Source organism: Salminus brasiliensis, chromosome 3, assembly GCF_030463535.1.
Source record: "Salminus brasiliensis chromosome 3, fSalBra1.hap2, whole genome shotgun sequence".
NCBI lineage: Eukaryota > Metazoa > Chordata > Actinopteri > Characiformes > Bryconidae > Salminus > Salminus brasiliensis.
The window spans coordinates 50759560-50778490 of record NC_132880.1 but is presented as its reverse complement, the minus strand read 5'-3'; the positions used below and the strand labels follow the sequence as shown (position 1 = coordinate 50778490).

The 18931-nt window shown below is 45.6% G+C and overlaps 1 protein-coding gene across 1 annotated transcript; it reads right to left on the bottom strand.

Moving 5' to 3' along the window:
- Positions 1 to 512: 512 nt before the first annotated feature.
- On the bottom strand, positions 513 to 15523 carry cspg5b (chondroitin sulfate proteoglycan 5b). Its single transcript, XM_072676499.1, has 5 exons — positions 15335 to 15523; positions 12411 to 12486; positions 11007 to 11063; positions 5735 to 5863; positions 513 to 1272 (listed from the first exon to the last, which is right to left on the bottom strand). Exons 1-5 carry the CDS (start codon positions 15514 to 15516, stop codon positions 982 to 984), a joined length of 735 nt encoding a protein of 244 aa, XP_072532600.1. The 5' UTR covers positions 15517 to 15523; the 3' UTR covers positions 513 to 981.
- Positions 15524 to 18931: the final 3408 nt, after the last annotated feature.

The window sequence follows — 18931 nt, the reverse complement described above, 5'->3', positions numbered from 1 at the left end:
TTGATTGGAAACAAAAGCGTTATGAGGGATAACGGCCAAATGGAAACTGTCCAATCAGGACTTCCTAGGCAGATACAGCTAAATGAGTTCTCCCTAATGCTGTAAATTAGGGCTGCACAATATATACATTTACTCATAAATACATTTCAGCATCTCCATCGTGATATGTTCATGTGCAGTAGTCACATCGCAGGATGCGCAATGCAAAGTTCATTAAAAACGGAGGGAAAATTTAAACTGTTACTGACTGTAACAGTGTTATTGACACTCATTTTATATGACCGGTCTACCAGAGGCCATTTATTTTACTCCAGTCATGGATACATGAGGGCATTATTTCTAATCATGACATGGACTGGAGAAATCTTTATTATTTTATATATATATATAAAAAAGTATATATATATAATCGCCGAACAACAAAACATCACAATGTAATTTTTTTCCAATATCATGCAGCCCTACTGTAAATGTACTGTACCCTCATTCTCAATCAAAGAAGCGTCAGTCTGTTTAAGTAAACGTCTTTCTAATATTCTTTATTCTAATAAACAGTTCAGAGATTTTAATCTGAGATTAAAAACATGAAAAAGCACCAAATTAATTCATTAGTTAATTCATCTGGAATAAATTCATGTTACCCTGAATATTTACAGTCATAGCCATCTCTGTGTGTGTGTGTGTGTGTGTGTGTGTGTGTGTGTGTGTGTGTGTGTGTGTGTGTGGTGTTACCGCACTGATGCTGGTGTCTTCTGTAAGGTCTGCTGGTGAAATCCCAAACGCTTCCAGCTCAGTGTGTGTGTGTGTGTGTGTGTGTGTGTGTGCAGTACTGGTGTGTGTGTGTTGTGTTGAAGCTACAGCAGGGTTAGATGCATCATGTGTGAATGGATTTTGGAGTCACAGTGCGGGTGGATGAGAGTCTTCCCGGAGGCTCCGGTGGTGGTGTGATTGATTGGCATGGTCGTGGCTGAACTGTCAGCGTTACGGCGTGCAGGCCTTGCCCAGGCGAGGGTTGGGCGTCCTGGAGGGCATGGGGGGCAGCGAGCGGGTGCTGATGGGGCTGTAGCCCGGCTCGGAGCCTCGTCTGGGGCACAGCTGAGAGAGCGACCTGCCTTGTCCGGAGCGTCCTGGCGGCCGGCGGAGCACGGGAGACTTTTTGGGGGATTTGGGGAGCTTGTAGAGGAAAACGTTATAGTGGAGAGGAGGACTGGTCTCGGGGTGCGCCTTGGCCTCCTTGGGCAGGAGAAGCTCCAGGTCGATGGTCACACCACCCTGGACGCACACACATTCACAGATATAGAGATAGACAGGCACAGAACTACACCACACAGATGGAGTACAGGTATAAACATACGTAGAGGAACAGATGGACCATAGTGATGGAGTTCATCACTATCATCATCTAAATGTAGAGTAGATCTACTTACAACATCTATTAGTTTATTTTATGTATATATTTATGATGATATGGGTTCTGTGTAGTGTAAGAGAGAACATGTGGAGGTACCGGCAGAGATGGTGAATATATATAAGCATGAGATAATCCACCCTAAGGAGCTGGTGGGGGTGTTTGATGGGGCATGGGCTATGGTCGTGTCCTACAGAGTGTATGGGGCCTGCAGTGTCTAGAGTCCTGCATTCAGCCAGTGAGCAGAGTTGGGTTAACTGCCACTGTCCCCTCAGTGAACGGTCTTTATTACCAGCTTATAGAGTTTATATATGACATGAATCCAGCATCTATTCTATTCAGTCAAATATTAGCATATTAGATGAGCTAAAAGTAAGACCAGGTTAACCTTAGCTCTGGAGCTGCTCGGTTGGAACAGACATCAGTCTACACTGTGGCCCACCATGGGTTCAGGTAAGCATCCATGATTAGGAGTGTCCTTTTAGGATCTCTGGAATTTGCAGTTGCTGGTAGCAACTCTTTTATGATCTTATTCAAAGCTACATTTAAGAGAAACAAATATTTGTAAAAATGTGTAAATATTGTAAATTAGATTATTTATTTAATGAAATCTCACAGCTAATGACAAATGTGGCCAACGTAATAAATATTTTTAGTTTATATGAATAAACTGATCAAAACAGAGAATTTGGAGATTTATTGAGATCAGATTTCACAGATTTGTATTATTATTAGTAGTATTAGTATTAATAATAATAATAATAATAATAATATTTTGTACATTTTTCCTTTTCAGCAAATGTAATACTCCAGGTAACCCACCCCTGCGTAGCTCCCCCTAGCACTAGCAATGCTCCCGACACTACGAGGGTCAGGACTCAACACACGTCTCCTCCGATACATCGCAGGGGAGCATTGCTAGTGCTAGGGGGAGCTACGGAGGGGGACTGACATGCTCGGAGGAAAGGGCCGGGCCCCCAGCTGCACCGCACCAGCTAACAGACGTCTGGGCCAGCTAACATAGCCTAAGAGTGACATGGGGGGAGCACGGACGATTGTGCTGTCAGACTCCGGCTACTGATGGCAAAGCGGCATGGTGAGCCGATTGTGCTCTCTCAGACTCCGGCTACTGATGGCAAAGCGGCACGGTGAGCCGATTGTGCTCTCTCAGACTCCGGCTACTGATGGCAAAGCGGCACGGTGAGCCGATTGTGCTCTCTCAGACTCCGGCTACTGATGGCAAAGCGGCATGGCGAGCCGATTGTGCTCTCTCAGACTCCGGCTACTGATGGCAAAGCGGCCGAGAGAGAGAATCTGAGAGAGCGTAATCGGCCGAGCCCTCTCCCCATGTCACTCTTAGGCTATTCAAGGATTCATGCTCACACCCCGGCCGTTAGACCACAGAGCCACTCTGCGATTTACACTCTTTCGCCCCACCTTTAATGTTCTTTGTTGTTAAATTCAGTAAATAATCAGTAACTCTGCTTTAGAAGCGTCTCCGAAGAGGATGTGACATCATCACTCTGACATCATCAAGCCTGTATACCGTATCCCAGCAGTGAAGAGGTTAGCAGCAGTTCAGGTATGTGGAAGCCATGCAGAAGAGCCAGGCGAGACAGCAGAAAGCAGAAGAGCAGGAGTGGTGGAGAACAGGAGTGACTACACTGGGACTGTTCAAAAGTTTTATTCCAGCAAACTCTTGTTTTTATCAGCGGACTGTTTTCCCAAAAAAGGTACAAAAAAAAAGAACATCTCAAATACAGGATTAGAAATCACACCAACGATAAACATCAAACATGACACCATGTGCTTTATCCTCTATCATACCGAATATAAATATCAAGCAGTATATGAATATCGTCACGTCACACAAAAACCTCACGGCTCCAAACCCGCAGCTTTACAGGAGGAGGAGAAAAACCTCTTAACTTTCAATGGAAGTCAATGAATAAGGATTTTATTCCAGGTCATTGTGGGGAGCGTTTCTATTGGTCCGTTTATCCTGACATTCTGACATAGTATAAGGAACAACTGCCAGATTCACATTATATTAAAAAATAAACACCTACATATATATATACACACACTATATGTCCAAATGTTTATGGACGTGTTGGAAGTTGCACCCATTGCTGACACCGATGTGCAAATGCACACTAACATGCTTGTCTAGTCCCTGTAGAGAAGTACTGCCAATAGAATAGGACCAATCTAATACTAGGATCGGATAATTAGGCAGATCCATGGGACCGACCCATTCACTGAACCCAATTCCTGCATTTTTAGAAGCCACAGCTTTGCTTTTTTTTACCGTTTAGAGAGAGACGAGAGCTGAACTGTTCAGTTGGAGACTTCGGTATCTGTATCAGTACGAATTTGGGCCGATGTATCCCTACTCTGGGTCATGACCCTATTGTCACCATGCTGCCTAATAATGCCAGGCGTGGGCTAGAGGGGTATAAAGCCCCCCAGCATTGAGGAGCTGTGGAGCAGTGGAGGAGCTGTGTTCTCTGGAATGATGGTGGTGGAGCTCCATCCAGTACTTTTGGGCCGAGGTGGGGTGGTGAGCCAGATGCAATGTTCTCACCTCACTAACGCTCTTGGCGCTGCATGCAATCAAATCCTCGCAGCAATCTGCTAGATTTACATGAAGTAAAAACTGTCAAATCTGGAGATGGGAGGTTTTTGTGTGACAGTGATGGTGTGCATGTATCTTCATACAGGCCTACACACTGAATTAGTCAAAAAAACGAAACATGGAAGCCTCTGAGATGTGTGGGTAAACGTTCCTCACGTGTCTCTGATTCTCTTTAGCTCAGGATCTGTACAGAAGAACACCGACGCATGCCGACTCGGAGTAAGGCAGGACAGAAGAAGGAGTGTAGGGGTGAGAGGCCCGCGGCAGCCGGGGCTCAGCAGGTGAATTTCGTAGGTTGAGAAGCTGGAGTGTGGGTGAAGCGGTCCATAGCTTAGCGTGACACAGTGTGACGTAGCATGACATAGCATTACAGCGGCAGCAAGCAAGGAGCAGTGGGGCGGTGGTGGCAGCAGGGGGCTGCTCTGGAGCTCTCGGATGGTTAAACAGGTGCTTACTGCTATAGCATGAGTTCTTATGGCACAGGATGCGTGTCGTTAGATTACGCGTAGGGATGCACTGATATAAGAAGTGGATATCTGATATTTTACATGAGCATATCTGCTGATACTAATGCCGATACTGACTACCAGTCAAAAGTTTTAGAACACCCCAGTTTTTCTCATTTTTATTGCCAGTAAAGCACTTTAAATCCAAGGTTTAACTTAAATAACTGGACTGTAAACGGTGCAAATGTAAACTGTCAGGGCTTTTGAGGGGGGAAATTGGCCTTGGACTTTCTTAGCAATTTACATATGGGACATATACTTTAACTGTATATCAACCTATACAAACATATATGTGAAACAAATATTTAACAATTCGACCCCAAAAACGCACTTCTAACCCAAGCATCATGGGAGCGTTCCTGTGCCACAGTGTATCATAAGTATATCAGCATCAATATCATCTGCAATATAACTGATATTTATACTTATACAGACTGTTTACTACTACATATATGTCCACATAGGTGATTACCTATCAATCACAAATATATACCCGTGTGTCCCCAGTGTCCTCTTTATATGGTCACCCTTGCATTTGGATGTTGAAATGTTTTTAAGATCATCATCAGCACACATTTAACCAGGTGAGTCCAAACTTTTGACTGGTTCTCTATGTGCACGATATATGTGCCCATAGTTTAAAATGCATGCCCAATCGTTTATGAGTTTATGTGTGCAGATGAAGCACCTTTGTGTTTGGGGTAACGGGGCTCAGAGGGTTCGAGCAGCCGTCTAAACCCAATGGCTTTCCTGCAGAACGGAGATCAGCTGACCTTTCAGAGAGATCAGCTGACCTTTGCTGTAACTGTTGTAGCTTTTGAGCCGTTTTGTGGAACTCCTCTGATTTCCGACCTTAAATGTATCATCAAATATCTAAGCATCATCCAGATCCAGACTAATTTTGAAAAATCAGTTATTGGCCGATACAGATATGATTCCGATATCATCGTGCATCCCTAGTATCATGTGATGGGACCTGTGGAGTGTGTTGTGCTCACAGTGTCCAGTCCTGTTCTGAATTAGCCAGCGACGGCACCAGTGTGATCTACTGCATGGTCTATGGTAGCACTTTTACAGTTGTATGGGAGCCAGTGTTTTGTCAGGTTGTGCTCTGTTGCCGTCATGGCGCCAGCCTGTGGCCGGAGTTCGCTACTACATCATGTTGTTCTGCAGCGAGTTTACCTCCTCTGCGTTCTCTTCACTGCTGGCCTTGTTGTTCTCCAGCTTGGGCGTCAGAGAGTTCTGGATGTTCAGAGACTCGTCCTCTTTAGTGGGGGATTTGACTGGCTCCTCCAGCTTAGCCGTGTCTTCCTGCAGAGGCCACAAGCATACACACACACACACACACACGTGCACCAATGCAAATGAGAACTGGCCTCAAAGCAGCACCCATACGCCCCACCCCAACTCACGCATAGTAATATGCCGCCAGATGGTGGTCAAGCATATTCTTTCTCAATCCCCACGGTCAAAAAAAACAAAGCTGACCCAGCAAAAAGCCTCTGACCTGCATTGTAAGTGACCCCGTCGGTGGGAATGAGCTGGATGTTAACTGCTGAACACGTCTCAAAACTTTGACATTGAACCCCTCATCAGCCCGAGCATCGAGTTCCTGCTCTCCTTTCCTAACACACACTTCGAGCAGAGCTTTTTTTAGGTATCTCAGGCAGTTCTGATGATTTTAGCCTGGGATCAGCTTTGCTTTTACTGAGGAAACACTTACATACTGAGGTTTTAGAGGTGCACAACTGATCCCAGACCAGAAGGTTGAGAATACTACTGAAGTACTACTAAATACTATCAAAATACCAGAAGATAAATGATATGACATCACTAAAAAGGGCAGGACCGAATGTTCAGCATGTTTTATGTCATTAGCAGAGCCGTATTAACCCAATGGTTTGCAGCCCAGGGCCCCGTCCAGCAATGATAACTATGAGTGGAATTTTATTATTAAGCAACTGGACGAACAGTACAGTGCAAACATTTGACAATTAGAAGGTAGAACTGCTGATCTGCTCAGTAAATCACTGATATCAGAATAATCACTAATAATATCACTCCTACAGAAGGTGGTGGAGGTTCTCCATCACTGTGTTCATCATTAGAACATCTCCAGAGTTCTCCTCTCTCATGGAGTCTAGTATTATTTAGAGTTCTCCTCAGATCAACACCTGGTTTGGTGGTAAATCAGGGCTTAATGATGGTAAATCAGGTGAGCTGCTGCTGCTGCTGCTGCTGCTGATGGAGGTGAACACATCCTCCACGCTGTGCTGGCTGATAACAAGACTCGTAGGTGCTCCTGGTTAGCTGTGGTGGGTACCTACCAACAGTGGTCCCAGTGACAGGGTTTGAGGCACCCAAGGCTCGCTGATATGTGTGAATGCTATCACATCAGAGCTGAACCAGCAGAAAGCCTACTTACTGTCAGGGTGCCCATGCTAACAACCATCTACCATCAAAAGTGACAACAATGGGTGTTCAAGGTTCTGGACAGGACCTTGGAGTGACCGACATCACTTGGATGTCTGGATATTTGTGTGCTAAAGGATCTGCTGGCAAGTCTTGGGGCCAGACACCCAATCAGCCATAACATTAGAACCACCGCCAGCTGAAGTGAAGAGCACTGCTGATCTGGGTCCAGTGTCTCCTGTCTGTCGAGGGGTGGATCTACATATTAGGCAGTGAGTGAAGAACAGTCAGTTCTTGAAGATGATGAAGGTGATGAAGAGGAAAAATGGACAAGCGTAAGAATCTGAGACACTTTGACCAGAACCAGACTGTGATGTTCTAGATAATGACTGGGTCAGTCAAAAGTGCTACAAGAAAGGACAACTGGTAAACCTACAGTAAGGTCATGGGCACCCAAGACTCACTGATGCTCATGGAGGCCCCGCCCACTTCACAACTTACAGGACTTGGTGCCAAATACCACAGCAGGACACCTTCAGAGGTCTGCTGGTGTCCATGCCTCGAATGGTCAGATCTGTTGGCACAAGGAGTCGTGGTGCTAGTGTTATGGCTGATCAGTGCATAATTTCTCACGTTATTATTATTATTATTATTATTATTATGTTGGCCAATCAGTGTGCGTCCCCTGCAAATATATATACAGTATTTCTTGTTTGTGAAGATGATGCAATGATACTTGAGGCCCCAAAATGCCTTAATACGGCCCGTTTATCAGCCCATAAAACATGGTGAGGAAGCCACATGCATCAGTGCAGAACTGATGCAGTTGCCTCTTCCTTCTGCTCAGGGTAGGGAAGGCTGACTGCGGCATGCGGAGTGTGATCAGCAACATGCTACCTGTGGTATCCCTGCATGAAGCCATGAAGGGGTAGGAAAGAGAAGAACACTGCCTTAGCCTGACTGCACAGCTGGGTCAGCCTGACCTGTCACATACAACACATCAACACGCCCTCCATCCTTTCTGCAGACCTCGACATCGCTGATTGTGTTTACTTGCGTATTTGTTAACGTGAGAATGAACGTCACCAACATTGTAACTCTATTGGCAGTACTTCTTCTTCTCTACAGGGACTAGACAAGCTGTGTGTGTCGGCAACGGCTGCAACTTAAAGTAGCTGAATGCATTCATTAGAAAGGGTGTCCACAAACTTTTGGAAACCTAAAACCAGTTGTGTAAGAGGCGCTTTTCTAAAAGAGAGACGGGCAGCGGATCAGTGGGTTAGATATTTGAGATCTGAGGAGCTTCAGCTCTTTCATTTTCTGTCTGTTCTCTCTCCCCTACCCCCTTTTAGCCTGTCAAGCTCGTTCCTTTCATGATGAGAGAGCTTCCCCATCTCTGAGGGCTCGTTCAGAAGACGGCGTCCACTGAGGAGTCGAAGTCTGGAGCTCGATGAGGAAGAAGTCAGGTTAAGCTTTTATTATTTATCTACAGACCTGTGCTCTACTCTACATCATCACGGCCTATAGACACAGCTTCTTACACCCTTTTGAGCTCATTATCTGAAAACGAAAGGCATTTAAGGTCGATATGCAAGCCGGAGCATCAGTGACATGTTTAAGGCTGTGAGCTAAGTGAGTTACGTCATGGTCACTGTACAGTGCACACATACACCAATCAGCCATAACATTAAAACCAGCTCTGACCCCTCGAGGCATGGACTCCACAAGACCTCTGAAGGTGTCCTTCATGTCATCCAGAATGCCAAATGAGATAGGGCTTCCATGACCAGCAGACCAACAAGACCTGCCTGCTGATGTTCTGGAGATGTTCTGACCCAGTCATTATCTAGAACATCACAGTTTGGTTCTTGGTAAAGTGTCTCAGATTGTTACGCTTGTCCATTTTTCCTGCTTCATCACCTTCATCACCTCCAGTCATCAATGTTATTCACTTCAGCTGGCAGTGGTTCTAATGTTATGGCTGATTGCTGTGCAGTGTTCTTTATAGGCCTAGATGCATTATGGTGATCTTGCTCATCTATGTTTTAACAAGAACCCAACATGTCTGCCGATCTCCTCATCAGACGACCATGCGGATGCTCTGCAGGGTAGCTGGCTTGGTGTTCTAGAGAGGCATCGGCTGCATGAATCTTTCAACACCATGAAGCTACACTTCCAACAAAAGAGCTGTATTTAGAAACGAACCCCTTTAATTATTGATTGACTATCTGTGGAAATACTTTTCAACTCTTTTGGCCTTCCTTGGAGCTTCCTTTTGGTTGGTTCTGACCACTGCCTCCCAGAAACAGCCAACAGGACCTGCCTGATGTTTTGGAGATGTTCTGACTCAGTCTGGTTCTTGCCAAAGTGACAGAATTTCTGGGCCACTGGCAGTGAACACGTACCATTGCGCTTGCCCACCTTCATCCCAGACCTTCATAACTGACTGTTCACTCACTGCCTAATATGTAGATCCACCCCTCGACAGACAGGAGACACTGGACCCAGATCATCAGTGCTCTTCATTTCAGCTGGCAGTGGTGCTAATGTTATGGCTGATAATTGGTGTACATAATAAATAGGATGTGGAGTATAGGTTAGTTAAGTTAGGGCTATTCTACAGTTTGGTTACATGCAGCAAAATCCTACAAATCCTACAAAATCCTACAAAAAGCTCAGATTTCGGGTAGATTGAAGGTTAGTGTGCTGGCTAAACTACCTCTTTAGTTATCTGGACGTGTACAGAAGAAAGGTCATGTGGAAAATGGGAAAAGCCAGTGGTGGAGAATTCCTGGACTGAGTGATGCTGAAAAACAGCCGTATTCAGATGGGATTTAATGTACGTTAAGGTTTTGGGCTGGCATCCTCTTTCACCAGAGCTCCGGCTGTCTGGATCCTCTGAGATAATTACAGTCCTGCTGTTCATCACTGAACTCAGTGCTTCTCTGATTATTTTCGTCCCATCCGGATTGACACTTTCATGATTTTGTAGGTTTTCGGCTGCTGCTGAGTGCTGTATTGAGTCCCAGTCAAAGATGGTCTGCTGGATACTGATTGAAACCGTTGTTGGAACTTTGCTTCGTCCCTGTTGTGTAAACACTTTGCCGCTGTATATCCACAGGCAGGACTAGCCCTCATCAGGTGGAATCCAGCTGACCAATGAGAGCCTTGCTGAAGCCTACCCTTCAAAGACAGAAACCAAGATGGCAACCAGAGGGAAAGAACTGCTGTCCCACAGTAGCTGAGTTCCAAAGCCTAGGGGGTAGCCTAGGTTCTCGGTGGGAGACGCCTTCTTAGTAGCCTTTTAGTATATAAATCATTTTCATGAGCTACTGATGTTGGGTCCAATCCAAACCCAACAGGAGAAAGTGAAGATTCAGTGGTCAGAGCTCCGGGCTATTGATGGCAGGGTTGTGGGTTCGATACCCGGGCTCAGCAAGCAGCCACTGTTGGGCGCTTGAGAAGAGCCCTTCACCCTCTCTGCTCCCCGAGTGCTGGAGTTGTTGGCTGCACACTGCTCTGGTTGTGGGTGTGTTCACTGATCCTAGTTCATTAGTGTGTGTGTGTGTGTTCACTGTTTTTAGGGCTACTGATACTCAAACAAGTCTCAATTCCACAATTCCAGCCATCTTGAGGGTGACCTGTTTTACTGCAGCTTTACTGAGAGGAATGTGAGGAACTGGGTACGTCGCGAGGTTCAGCATTAATGGTTCAGTAATTCCTGCCTTAATGCTCTACACAATCAGCCCGAAAATTAAAGCTAAGAACAGAAATGTCACGCCGCGTTTCGCTCCACTAGTATGAAAATGTCTCGGGCCGCACGAATCTCCAGATGACTGAGCAGCAGAAGGCCGAGCTGGAGTTTAAGCCAAGATAAGCGTCCTGCAGTAGGGAAGCCATAAGGGAACTGCGGGATACGGAGCCATATTTGGGTGTTAGCAAGGCGAGAGCAGAGAGTGGAATACTGAGCCATGTTTTGGGGTTAGTGAGGGCGTGGCAGAGAGCCGAAAAGAACACTAGGGCAGGTTTCTGGTCATCTTACCTCACCGCAGGGCTCTTCACTGGGTTTATACTCCCAAATGTATTTGCTCATGGTTTTCTATGGGATAGGCGGTGATCATAGCATTAACACACACACACAGGACCTACAGTAGCCTACAGGACACTGCAGAGGTATAAGACATAGGTGTCAAACGCAGGTCCTGGAGAGCCACAACCCAGTGAAGATCAGTGTGTGGAAACATCTGGACATTTGATCTTCATTTGCTTAATATCGAGAGATGGAGGTAATTACCTTCATCATACACTGATCAGCCATAACATTAGCACTACTGCCAGCTGAGGTGGCTACTGTCTGTCGAGGGGTGGATCTACATATTAGACCGTTCTTGAAGATGATGAAGGTGATGAAGCAGGAAAAATGGACAGGAGTAAGAATCTGAGACACCTTTGACAAGAAGAACCAAACTGTGATGTTCTAGATAATGACTGGGTCAGAACATCTCCAGAACATCAGCAGGCAGATCTTGTGGGTCAGTACCCACCAAAAGTGCTCTGGTGACAGGGTCATGGGCAGGACTTGCAGGACTTGTTAAAGGATCTGCTGCTGATGTTAGTCTTGGTGTTCCAGATACCACAGCAGGACACCTTCAGAGGTCTTGTGGAGTCCACGAGGGGGACCTACACCACATTAGGCAGGTGGTACTTATGTTATGGCTGATCAGTTTTCATGGGGTGCTTTTTATTATTAATTTTAAATGCCTGTAATTAGCTGATTGGCTGAATCAGGTGTTGTGAATGAGGCCAGGCTGAACTGTGAGGTGCTATGGCCCTCCAGGACTGGAGTCTGAGATCTCTGATATACAATATTTGCAGCTCAAGCAAGTAAAAGGCTGGATGACGTGGAACAGACTGAATGGCTACTCTTTTCTCACAGCTAAAACTATTAAATACAGCAGTCATACTTCACCTAATCTAGAACGTCTGTAGTACTCTAGTCCCCTCCCTTTTTACCCATGGTCATGAGATGTATTGTTAGGGACAAATAAGACAAGACAGGTGCACTAATAACACCGAGCAGTGCATCAGACGAGCTGCATCATGCATGGCAACGGGGTAAAAGGGAAGGGAAAGAGCAGGGGGACAGGGCAGAGACCGGCAGACAGAGAAAGAGCACGAACTCTCGAGCTGAGCGCAGAGGAACAGCAGTGAAGAGGTTAATCAGTGAGGGAATCACCTGCGTTCACCGACAGAGAAAGAGAGGAAAACACACGAGACATAGAGACTGACAGAGAGAGAGAGTCCCGCAGAGTCGCCACTCGTACGCATGCGTAGAGGACAAGTGAGGGAGAAAGAGGAGAGGAAAAGTTACCTGACAGATAATGTTATCATAGTAAGCCAAAGCGCGGACATGAGGAGGGTTAGGCGAGTCACACAGTTTCCTTACGTTTGCCTGAGAGCCTTCAGCGATGGTGGACAGAGAGAAGTTGTCATTGTGCTGCTCCGACTGAGGCCTGTATTTACTGATAGATAGAGACAGAGAGACAGACAATTAGACACATAGACAGACAGTCAGACAGATAGGCAGATAAACAGACAGACAGATAGAGGGAGGGAGAGAAAGAAGAGATGTTTGTGGGAGATTATTGGTGATTGACAAAACCCTGTTTATTCATTCCTAGTTTCCCCACTATCTAGAACCCATCTGACACAGGATCTTTCTCCTCTTCTGTCCTATCTTCTCATCTCCTCTCCACCCCAATCTTCTGCACTCTCATTTTCTCATCTTATCTCCTTTCTTCTCCATCTTTATTCTCTTCTCCATTTCTCATCTTTATCTTCTCTTCTCTTCTCTTCTCCTCTCCTCTCTCCTCTTCTCCTCTCCTCTCCTCTCTCCTCTTCTCCTCTCCTCTCTCCTCTTCTCCTCTCCTCTCCTCTCCTCTCTCCTTTTCTCCTCTCCTCTCTCCTCTTCTCCTCTCCTCTCTCCTCTCTTCTCTCTCCTCTTCTCTTCTCCTCTCTTCTCTTCTTCTCCTCTCCTCTCTTCTCTCTCCTCTCTTCTCCTCTCCTCTCTTCTCTCTCCTCTCTTCTCTTCTCCTCTCTTCTCTTCTCCCCTCTTCTCTTCTTCTCTCTCCTCTTCTCTTCTCCTCTCTTCTCTTCTCCCCTCTTCTCTTCTTCTCTCTCTTCTTCTCCTCTCTTCTCTTCTCCTCTCTTCTCTTCTCCTCTCTTCTCTTCTTCTCTCTCCTCTTCTCTTCTCCTCTCCTCTCTTCTCCTCTCCTCTCTTCTCTCTCCTCTTCTCTTCTCCTCTCTTCTCTTCTTCTCCTCTCCTCTCTTCTCTCTCCTCTCTTCTCCTCTCCTCTCTTCTCTCTCCTCTCTTCTCTTCTCCTCTCTTCTCTTCTTCTCTCTCCTCTTCTCTTCTCCTCTCTTCTCTTCTCCCCTCTTCTCTTCTTCTCTCTCTTCTTCTCTCTTCTCTTCTCTTCTCCTCTCTTCTCTTCTCTCCTCTCCTCTCTTCTCTCTCCTCTCCTCTCCTCTCTTCTCTCTCCTCTCTTCTCTTCTCCTCTCTTCTCTTCTTCTCTCTCCTCTTCTCTTCTCCTCTCCTCTCTTCTCCTCTCTTCTCTTCTCCTCTCCTCTCCTCTCCTCTCTTCTCCTCTCTTCTCTCCTCTCTTCTCCTCTCTTATCTTCTCCTCTTCTCTCCTCTTCTCTCTTCTCTCTCCTCTCCTCTCTTCTCCTCTCTTCTCTTCTCCTCTCCTCTCCTCTCTTCTCCTCTCTTCTCTTCTCCTCTCCTCTCTTCTCCTCTCTTATCTTCTCCTCTTCTCTCCTCTCCTCTCCTCTCCTCTCCTCTCCTCTTCATCTATCATTTCTTATTTCTTCTCCTTTCTCTACTTCTCTTTATTCTCCTCTCTTCACTCTCTTCCCTCTTGGACTGTGTTTAAATGCCTTTGGCTGCACAGCTGTATATAGGTCACCCTCACACGCTTACACACACACACACACACACACACACACACACACACACACTGCTCTGTTGGATTGGCCTACTTTCAGAATAGGGGTTGACATCATTGTGCTCTGAGCTGACTTTTACACCACTACTGCTTCTCCTCAACATCTATCATTCAGACTGTCAGAGTATATTTCCCTAAACCAGTAAACACTTTACAGTCACGTCACCTCTACTGTAACACCTCTACTGTAACACCTCTACAGAAACAGCTCTACTGTAACACTTCTACAGTAACACCTCTACAGTAACACCTCTACTGTAACACCTCTACAGAAACAGCTCTACTGTAACACTTCTACAGTAACACCTCTACAGTAACACCTCTACTGTAACACCTCTACAGAAACACATCTACTGTAACACCTCTACTGTAACAGCTCTACAGAAACACATCTACTGTAACACCTCTACAGTAACACCTCTACTGTAACACCTCTACAGAAACACATCTACTGTAACACCTCTACTGTAACAGCTCTACAGAAACACATCTACTGTAACACCTCTACTGTAACACCTCTACAGAAACACATCTACTGTAACACCTCTACTGTAACAGCTCTACAGAAACACATCTACTGTAACACATCTACTGTAACACATCTAATGAAACACCTCTACTGTAACACATCTACTGAAACACATCTAATGAAACACATCTACTGAAACACCTCTACTGTAACAGCTCTACTGTAACAGCTCTACAGAAACACATCTACTGTAACACATCTAATGAAACACCTCTACTGTAACACATCTACTGAAACACATCTAATGAAACACATCTACTGAAACACCTCTACTGAAACACCTCTACAGAAACACCTCTACTGTAACACCTCTACTGTAACACCTTTACTGTAACACCTCTACTAACACCTCGACTGTAATACCTCTACAGAAACACCTCTACTGTAACACCTCTACTGTAACACCTCTACAGAAACACCTCTACTGTAACACCTCTACTGTAACACCTCTACTGTAACACCTTTACTAACACCTCGACTGTAATACCTCTACAGAAACACCTCTACTGTAACACCTCTACTGTAACACCTCTACAGTAACATCTCTACTGTAACACCTCTACTGTAACACATCTACTGTAACACCTCTACTGAAACACCTCTACTGAAACACCTCTACAGTAACAGCTCTACCATATCACATCTACTGTAACACCTCTACTGTAACAGCTCTACCATATCACATCTACTGAAACACCTGTACTGAAACACCCCTACCATATTACCTCTACCGTAACACCTCTACTGTAACACACTGTATGTGTGTATGTGTATGTGTGTGTGTGTGTGTGTCTGTGTGTGTGTGTGTGTGTGTGTGAGAGAGAGTATACGTACACTAACCTGCGTTTGCGCAGTCGCCGATTTTCGATCTTTAGTAGATGGAGCCGCTTGGAGAAAAACACGATTACCATGAAGAGGACGAGCAGGACGAGTGAAGCCCCGCCTACCACAATGCACATCACCTGAAACTCCGTGATGACCGACTCACACCTGGTACCTTTGTTCCAGATGTAGCTCTGCATGTTACACCTACAGGTGAGAGAGAGAGAGAGAGAGAGAGGGAGAGAGAGAGAGAGTCAAAACGTGCTAAAGTTGTGTATTGACTCTCTTAATTAATCATGGGTGGGTTTTTTTGGGGCGTAACGAGCAGTAATAAACCAATCAGCGTGTCTCTCGCCGTTCCCTTTAAGAGCCAGGTGCGCTCTGACTTTGGCGGATTGCTGTTTTAATGGCGCCGCTACCTGGCGGCATGATGCTCCCCGCCTGCAAACCCGGGGAGGAAGAAGACCACCAATTTGCATCCAGCTGTTCCTGTAATTTGATGAGTGAAACTGGATTGTTAATCAAGAATCGTAAAAGAAACAAGCGGGGGTGTACGAATGTCGGGCTGCACGCGCCTGTATGATTGTTGACGAACGTCTGTCTAGACTGTTTTCAGTCAGTGGAGCTCCTCCTGCTGTGTTTTCCACTGCCAAGATACACAGCAATACTCCAGAAACTGACCTGAACACCCCTCATTTCCAGACCACCGCCCCCATCAGCGTAGAGATATTCTGTTAAAACGCTGCAGACGGAAGTAGTGAAAATAGACTGTTAGCGGGGTGTAAGAGAGCCATGAGCATCGTGACTTGCCCTGCACGGGGTTAAAGAATAGGGGCCCTTTATATCTGACAGCCCAACGCTGTGGGTCTGAAAGGACGTGGTGCTGATTAAGAAACTCCTCAGACGGCTGAGTCCAGACCTCAACATCTCTTAATGTATTGTAAAGCACTTCATAGCAGAAAGTGCTACAATGTCTAAGACAGACGTTTGGAGGTGTGTAAAGACCTGAAAGAGTCTCCTGAGAAGAACGGAAGCTCTAATGCAGGTAAAGCTGGAGCTCTAAACACTCAGACAGCCGATATTAGACGATATTAGACTCTGCTTTTAAGCCTCTTCTGCTTCTTTTCTCCTAAAAAATGAAACAAAATAAATGAAATAAATGTAATAAATGAAGGGTCTCTGACTTTAAGACAGCTCTCTGTAAAAACCTCAAATGTAAAACCTCTGTAAGCTGCCGTCTTGAAGATACAAGGTTTTTGCGTGACAGGGTTGGTATGTAAACTGAAGCTGTCCTGAGCTCTGTGATCTAGAGCAGTTCCTTTCTCTTTGGCTCTAGATTTACCTGCATGGATGCCAGGAGGTTATTATGACTTTAATAAAAAATAACAGGAAAGGATTGAGAGGGGTAGAGAGAGAGAGAGTGTAACAGAGATAAAGAGATTGTGTATGTGTGGGTGAGAGAGAGAGATACAGAGAAGGTGAGACAGAGAGAGTGAGAAAGATAGAGAGAGACAGAGAGAGAGTGAGACAGAGAGACAGAGACACAGATAGAGACAAATAGAGAGAGAAAGAGACAGAGAGAGACATAGAGAGAGAGACAGATAGAGACAAATAGAGAGAGAGAGAAAAAGACAGAGACATAGAGAGACAGAGAGAGACAGATAGAGACAGATAGACAGAGAAAGACAGAGAGAGAGAGACAGCGAGAGGCATAGAGAGAGAGAGAGACAGAGACACAGAGAGAGACAGATAGAGAGAGAGACAGATAGAGAGAGATACAGAGAGAGAGAGACAGATAGACAGAGAGAGAGAGAGTAGAGAGAGAGACAGAGAGAGAGACAGAGAGAGAGAGAGAGAGAGAGAGAGAGACAGACAGACAGAGAGACAGAGAGAGAGACAGACAGACAGAGGGACAGAGAGAGAGGGACAGAGAGAGAGACAGACAGACAGAGAGAGAGAGAGACAGAGAGACAGAGGGACAGAGACAGAGAGAGAGAGACAGAGAATGAGAGAGGCAATTTGCAGCGTAAGACTGCAGGAGGGGTGTGTGATGTTTTGATAGATATCCAAATAGTCTGGCCATGCCGCTCACATGTGTGTCAAACAATATACAAAATCCCATATTTGGAAACACCAACTCCTGCACACACACACACACACACACTAAAGGTCTGAGATGCATACGAGTATAAGGAAGTATAAGGAATAACTTCAATAGACTAAGTCAATAGACGGGTCATGCTATGAGGGGTCATGTGGGGGTGTACACGGCTCGACTCGTCTAGACTCTCTTGATCTAATCAATTACTGATTATAATCAGTGTGGAGAGGAAAACGCCAATCAGCCATAACATTAAAACCACCTGCTTAACCATTGTTTTATCAAAAGATCTCTGACCCCGTCAAGGCTTCACAAGACCTCTGAGGGTGACTGGACTAACTAAAGGACTGCCTACCCATGACCAACAGCTGTCCTTCCTTGGAGCACTTTTGGTAGGTACTGACCACTGCATACCGGGAGAGAACACTCCGCAAGACCTGCCTGCTGATGTTCTGGAGATGTTCTGACCCAGTCATTATCTAGAACATCACAGTCTGGTTCTTGTCAAAGTGTCTCAGGTTCTTACACTTGTCCATTTTTCCTGCTTCAGCACTTTTAAGGAACTGACTGTTACCCTTGTTTTTAGAAAAAAAACAATGCACGAGTAGGTGTCCTAATACTTTTGTCCCTTTAGTGTAGAACTCTAACTGCAATATGATTTGTTCAGAGGTCCAGAAAGGTAAATGAGGTGGTTTGGAATGAGGGCACACATCGTATGTAGCTGCTGGAAACACAAACACACACATAAAGGCACCCAGAGTCCGCCTGAGGGCTCTACTGACCTACAGTATATTGGAGGCTGATCGATAGCTAACAGGAAATCATTGCTCGTCTCAAAATGGGCCAGGCTCAGACTCTTAGTCTAAAGAAAAGATCAATGTGTGGCTGTGTGCTAACGTACAGTACACTCGCACTGTCACTCAACTGGACTGTACTCTCACTGAGCCAAACAAAGACTCTCACTCTCTCAGACCTGCCCCCTTCTCAGAAACACACCTTCGCTCTATGTAACTCTACTGACCCGCTGAAGAGTCGGACCAGAATGTTGAAGCCCACTGTACGTGCCATGGACGCCACGACAGCAGAGAACCAGAAGGAAAACGGGGACGCGGAACATGTGAACACTGGAGATGGTGGAATAGTGAGAGGTCAGGAGAAACTCTGCTGCTCCTCCTTCAGAAGAACCTCCAGCAGAACCAGAACAGAGCTGGAAAACAGGCCGATTCCAAAACCCCCAAACTGTTACATCACAGTCCTGACTCGTTATATTTACACCCCCAACATTTACATAAACCCCGCCCACTATAAACAGCCTTTTGAGCCTTTTGAGGCTTAACCCAACAGCTACATCATATGTGGTTGGTGTGGTGCAACAGAACCTGCCAGTGAGCTACCACACCATGTACGTACACACACACACACACACACACACACATACGCACACATATGCACACCCACATGTACGGGTTAGTCATAATGTAATCTATAATCAATCAATATTAAAAATCAAATAT

Coding starts and splice junctions, on each gene's coding strand:
- cspg5b (XM_072676499.1), bottom strand. CDS start 15,516: ATGCAGAGCTACATCTGGAACAAAGGTACCAGGTGTGAGTCGGTCATC. Junction 12,487..15,334: donor CGGCGACTGCGCAAACGCAG/GTTAGTGTACGT, acceptor TCTATCTATCAG/TAAATACAGGCCTCAGTCGG. Junction 1,273..5,734: donor GTGAAGAGAACGCAGAGGAG/GTAAACTCGCTG, acceptor GTGTGCGTCCAG/GGTGGTGTGACCATCGACCT.